General features: G+C 35.0%; 1 protein-coding gene across 1 annotated transcript in view; it reads right to left on the bottom strand.

The window, feature by feature from the left end:
- Positions 1-6,259, bottom strand: part of LOC142339640 (uncharacterized) — a 28,844-nt gene extending 22,585 nt beyond the window's left edge. The window contains exons 1-2 of the mRNA XM_075389830.1: positions 6,163-6,259; positions 5,874-6,009 (exon numbers count right to left, since the gene is read on the bottom strand). Of these exons, the coding sequence (XP_075245945.1) occupies positions 5,874-6,009; positions 6,163-6,181 (155 nt within the window). The 5' untranslated portion in view covers positions 6,182-6,259. The remainder of the gene's footprint in view (positions 1-5,873; positions 6,010-6,162) is intronic.
- Positions 6,260-6,488: the final 229 nt, after the last annotated feature.

Consider the following 6,488-nt stretch of genomic DNA (forward strand, 5'->3'; position numbering starts at 1 on the left):
TTTGTATGCAATGTTGGATTGTCACTATTTATTGGTGGCAATTTTTGAGCATAATACTGGCAAAAATTATTGACAATAGTTTCAGTTTTAAAAACTCCAGCAGCCAAGACATTTTTGTGTTTGGAGAGTATTAAAATTACTCGAGGAGTTTGTTGAATGTTGCGGTCTGCTGAGGTTTCAACTGATCTATGCAGACTCTCGTTCTCATAATTGCACAGAGGTCAATCACATGGGCGTTCTCATTGTTATTCAATGAAATTTTATGCGTTATATAGCATGCCTTGTATAAGTTCTCCCTTTGAGACGCTCTCGTCAATCGGTTCTGCTTTTGCTGCAACAGCGTCGTCTACGACTGCAAGTCGTTTTAAGTGTGCGAGGAATTGATCACCATTTTCTTCAAAAAATTTTTTTGAACTTAAATTACAAACATTTGTATCGTTTCTCGTGATTGTTTGCAGTACCAAAACATATAGCTAAAAAAGGGCCATGAAAATTTACTATATCTTGCAAAAGACCTTTATCAACTTCGACAACCGTCAATTCAAGACTAAATTATAAAACCTCGAAAAATTGCGCCATTTTGGACTCGAAAACTTCTAAAAATGAGCTTGTAACCTTCAAACAATTAGTAGCTGCACCATTTTAAGTACTTAAAGGACTACTAAAGCCAGCTTTACGCCTCTAATGAAACTTAATGCCCACAGGGCCTTACCTGTTTATCCCGTTTGGAAAGATCTAAGTCATGAAAACAGTGTGAAAACTTCTAAAAAACATAGCAGGACAAGTCCTGAAATACATAAAAAATTAAAGAAAAATTTTGAATTAGTCTACATGACCAGCAGATCATTTGAACAACGCCAGAAAAAAAGGAAACCAATCTCGAAGTTGAAAAACAAAAATCAAACAGACTAAACAGAAATACAATCATTATTAAAACAGTTGAAGCTTTTACCCTAAGGACAAATTTGATCCAATTATATACCCATTAATAAAAGCACATGCCTTGAAAGACGTTTATTGGCCAATAAAGATAACAAAATCGACAAAAAAGAAATACTTTAAAAACATAGCTGGCAGATAGCCAGAAAATAGCCGCAATAGCTTCGCAGTTCTGCAATCTCAAAAAAACAGACAGAGAGACCAAAAAAATCGTCTTTTCATTGAAAGCTGATGTTATATTTTGTATAAGAATCTGTATAAAAAAAATCTGTATAAATTTTCGCTGCCTCCATTAGCTGCTATCAAATAACCTTCATTTAGAGTGACTCATGCATTAAATTTTTGGTCCCACTTGACTTAGCTCTCTCAAAAATTTTTTCCTCACTTTGAAATTGACTTTATTTAATTTAATTCCAAGAGAAGGTCAAAAGTCAATTTCAAAGTGAGGAAGTCATTTTTGAGAGAGCTAAGTCAAGTGTGACCAAAAATTTAACTCATGCGAATGAACAAAAAAAACTCGCTCCACTAAGAGCGAAAACTGACGTCACACACGAACTTCAGTTGAAATTACATGAACGAATGCACAAAAAGCAGATTTCAAGTGGTTGTGACGTCATATGGTCGTAACAAAAATCGCGACGAAGAAATAAAAAAAAACATACCAGGACAAGTCCTGGCGTACAATTCAAAGAATTTTTATTGACTAAACAGAAAAACTAGATATAGAACGTACGATGAGTGAATTTGAAAAATCGTTTCTAAGAAAAAATCAGAAAAACAGAAACTCAATGTCAAAATGCCGATAGCGAATACAAAAAACTACTTGCGAGTATTGTAAATTTAACTCTAACAAAACGCTAGGCCGAGAATGAACTACGAATGGATTGGGAAAACCATTTAGAAAAAAATCCAATCCAAAAAATCGAAAAAACAGTAAATACCAAATTGAAATTGCCGCATGTGAACAGAATAAATATCGAGAAAGCGAATTTTTGTTCAAACACCGTTTTCTCACTCTACTTTAAACTTAGAGCGGAGAAGATTCACGCCGCTAAACCACTCGCTTATTCGCTCCATTTCCTGTTTCTGCGTGACCAAAATCACTACTCCAATTTGACTTCAAAAATCATGAAAATGTGGAAGAAATCTTAAAAAAAGACAGCGCCCCAATACAAATCAAATTCTTTGAATTGTAAAAAAAAACAAGAGAAGGCCAATAATAGCCTCATCTATCGCTGTGCGTCTATTAAGAAATTGCAAAATAAAAGAACGCTCCCTAATTTCGCAACATTAAAAACTTCAAAACCACTTTTTATTCTGAAATGTGTCCAGTTACCCATTCGCAAGACCTTGTAAAATTTATTGGCCTGTAACCGTTGACATACTTATACAAAGACTAAAAATTAAAAACTTACATTCGGTTATAAAGATCAATAACTAGGAACGACAACAAATTTCAGAAGTTAGAAATTTCAAAAACTTAAAAATATTATCAAATTGCAAAAATTTGTATCATTGAAAAGCTGAATACCATTCCATTGTGAGTAGCAACTAAGCAGGAACATGCTAGCAAACCCTAGGGGGGTTACCTGAGCACTGAGATAAGAAAAGGTGAACAAAATATATTTTTTTAAGAACTTTATCACAAAATTGCTAAAATTCGTGATACTGAAATGTTGAAGACAATTTCATTGCCACTTAATGCTGAGATCTAATTTCAGACACTAGAGAAGCTTTTTTGGCCCCGGAGGCCGGAAAAACTCAAAAAATGACAGAAATTTAAAAACTGCAATTTTTTTCCAAAAATTGTAAAATTCGTGACATTAAAATGTTGAAATTCGTTTCATTGAAAAAAGAAACTAGGTAGTAACTTACTTTCAAACCATTGAAGAGGTTTTATGGCCCTTGAGGCCGGATAAACTCAAAAATGACAAAAAATTTTCGAAAAAATTGTATTATTTTTCGTGGTTGTTCGCAGTACCAAATATATAGCTCAAAAATGGCCATGAAAAGTTCTTATATCTAGCTTTGCGCCTTTAATGAAACTTAATGCACACTGTACTTTACCAGTTTATCCCATTATGAAAGATTCAAGTCATGAAAAATGTGTAAAAATATCGTACAAAAAGACAGAGCACCAATACAAAGCAATTCTTGGATTGTAAAAAAAGGAGAACGCCTAAATAATAGCCGTTGAGAGGCTGGCGGCGGCTATTTATTAATTGATTATTTCTCTTTTTGTCCAGTTGCAATTTATTAGTTGTAACTAATTGCAATTAATTTTTCCAAATCCCTGATAGTAGTAGTCTCCGCTCTTCGGCAACCGTTCCCATCGATGCTTCGACGTAGCACGTCGTCGCAGCGAGCGGGATTCGCGAATGCACATGAGTGGGCTTCGCGGTACGGAACTGATCAGAAAGTTGAACAGAAAGAACGAGCTTACGTGGGACTACCCTTAGCTTTTTATGGAGAAGTGGCAAACTTCTATCTGCATTTTTTCACCGAAAGTACACCGTTTACAAAAGGAAAGCTCACAATACCAATTTATAATTCCAATTTATAATTCAATTTATAGCTCACAATACCAATTTATAATTCAAACCAATTTATAATTCAAACACAATACCAATTAATTCAAACAATACCAATTTATAATTCAAATTTATAATTTTCTTTGAGAATTTTCATGACATAAGAATTTTCAAACTGGCTGTTTTGAATTTTATACGAATCGACTGTGAATGAATAGAATTTCAAATCCTCGAAAAAAAGTAAAAATGCCAGAAACACTTTCGGAAAAAATCCGGATGGCAATTTGGCCTATCTCCGCAAAAAAGCGACTATCAGGCCCACGCAAAAACTGCTCAACTTGATCACCTAAATTCATGATCCAATCTACTTAAATTGAAGTAGTAGTAGTAGTAGTAGTAGTAGAGAATTCGGGTGTTTCCCGGGGCTTCAATTTGTGCCCCTGTGTCACTCCAGTTTCAGTAGTCAAGTTTTTTTCCAATTGTTACAATTAGTAGTAGTAGTAGTAGTAGTAGTAGTAGTAGTTGAGACTTCTGGATTACGCCCAAGTAGTGTAGTCGAGACTTTAGGGCACAGCCAAGGGTTTTCACCCTTCAGTTCATCAGTTCGTTGCCTTGAAATAAAAATATACAGTTTCAGAGTTTTGAATGAGGGTTGCAGCTACCACAGCTGCAAAGAATCCTCCAGCTGCATGTATTCAACTCGTTATACTGTTCGAGGAAGAAGTTTCGTTAAACGTGCTGTTAAAGTTTCGTTAAAGTTTCGTTAATTGTCACATCTGCAAATTATACGCCAAGAGCATTTGTTTGTTAGGCTGAATTGAGTTGTGAAAAAGTGCCAGCATGCTTTCGTGATAGTGTTTGTTTAATCTGCCTCCAAATTTTTGAATATTTCTATTCACAACGTTGTACAGTTGTTTCTCGTTCGGCGGAAAAAGTTTTCATCGGATTTGACCAGTCGGTTATTTTCAATTTTCAGTTCAACTCTATAGTGTTGCCTTGTCCTCTCGTCTTCGAGGGTTTTAAATTTTGTTGGAATGTCATACTCATTACGTGTAATAGCTAGGAAAAGAAGATTGTGCAGTTCAACGTGACGACAGAGTGGGAGGAGTTTTAGGCTAATGAGACGTTCTTTGTAACTTTGAATTGAATTTACTAGAATCCATTTAGTGGCCATGATCTGCGCTCTTTCAATTTTGAAGATGTTGGTGCGGTTTGGCAACCATGCTTGTGAGCAGTACGTCAGTATTGGCAGTACGAAGGAGTCAAAAAGCTGTCAGCTCAGTTCCACGTAAAATTTGTCAAACGATCATAACATTTACGATCCAGGAGCACGTTTAAGGAAACCGCACCTGCAATCGAAGCGCGAATCGGAACTATTATCACAGTTCTACTTAACTCAAGAAAATATGCGGAACATTCAAATAAATGTTTCCAATGATTCTGCCATATGGGGTTATTTTATTGCATCTATTCTGTTCTCCCCTCATCCCCCCTCCGTGTTTTTATGCCCCCATAATTTATGTCTTGTAATATAGCACGTTACACGTTACAATATAAAAAATTATAGAAGTTGAAGTTATGCATACTTCTAGAGTGGACTATAACATGAAGTACATGGTTTTTATTTCAAAATTCGGCCAAAAAATTTAAACATAGCTGGCAGATTGCCAGAAAAGTCGCAATAGCTTTCTAGATCCGCAGTTTCAAAAAGATAGTAAAAGAAACGGGTTTATCCCATTATAGCCCCACCCCCCGTTTAGTGGTCAAATAACCCCCCTATAGCCCCCCCCCCCCCCCCCCTCATTATTGCATAATGGGGGCTACAATGGGAAAGATCCAAAGAAGCAGACAAAAGAAACTTTTTAAATGCTGTTATATTTTGATTAAGAAGCTGTTTAACTTATTGCTGCTTCTATTAGAAGCCCTCAAATACCCTTCAATTAGAGTGACACACTCACTTGACCTTATCTCTTTGAATTAAAGAAAAGTCAATTTGAGTGAGAGCAAGGTAAGTTGTTGTTGTTGATCAAAGTCACGAGCGATCAAAATTTGATCACGCCAATGAACAAAAAAAACTCGCTCAAATAAGAGTGAAAAATAACGTCGCGCACTCAATTGAGTTGAAATTGCATTAACGAATAAACAAAAAGCAGATTTGAAGTAATTGCGATGTCATGTGTTCTTAACAAAATTCCTGTTGACAAAAAAAAAACAGAAGGCCAGGAATAGCCTCACTATCACTTTGCGACTATTAATAAACACTTAATAGTTGCGTAGGATGATTACCTGTTTTTAACTTTAAGGAAGCCAAGGAAAATTAAGCCCAAAACAAAAGTAAACGTTGGTACTCAACATGAGCATTTGGTTTTTAGTAGTTCCTCAGCAGCTAAATTATGTACTTACGAGAACTTTAGTGGTTCCAATATTGATAGCACGAGTCCCACGTCGTTAATAGCAACATTGTGTGCTGAATTGAGGTGAGTAACGGCATCATGTTTCGGGTAGACTTCACTGCAGAGTTTGCATTTATATGCATCATCTAAAGTGCAAAGTTAGAATTTTCAAAAACATTCTTGGAATTTAAAATTATTATTAATAAATAGCCTCGCCAGATATCTTTGAGAAATTCGGAGGGGCTAAATTTTAATCTTATGCTTAAAAATTCAAGTCAATATCAAAAGATAATACTCACTTTCATCAGAAAACGTCATTTCGACTTCTTCCTAAAAATTACAGATTTCGATTAGAATTTCGAATTACGCGAATTGTTTCTCAAGTTTTTTACAAAAAATTGACAGCCTTGTTTTTCCTTTATGATTAACAATGGAAATTAATTTTTGAGAAAATACTCCGAGAAAAAAGATTTCATTACGATTTGTTTACAAAAAATCGAAAAAATCGCAAATAATAGAAAGTTGAATGAATCAGCGTCAAATGCTTTACAAAATTTGGAATTAAATATCGTGCATGTGTGCACAATTTACATGAACATGATATTAACATGTAAATAAATGCAGG

Source organism: Convolutriloba macropyga, chromosome 1, assembly GCF_964194025.1.
Source record: "Convolutriloba macropyga chromosome 1, txConMacr16.3, whole genome shotgun sequence".
In the NCBI taxonomy this organism is placed as follows: Eukaryota; Metazoa; Xenacoelomorpha; order Acoela; family Convolutidae; genus Convolutriloba; species Convolutriloba macropyga.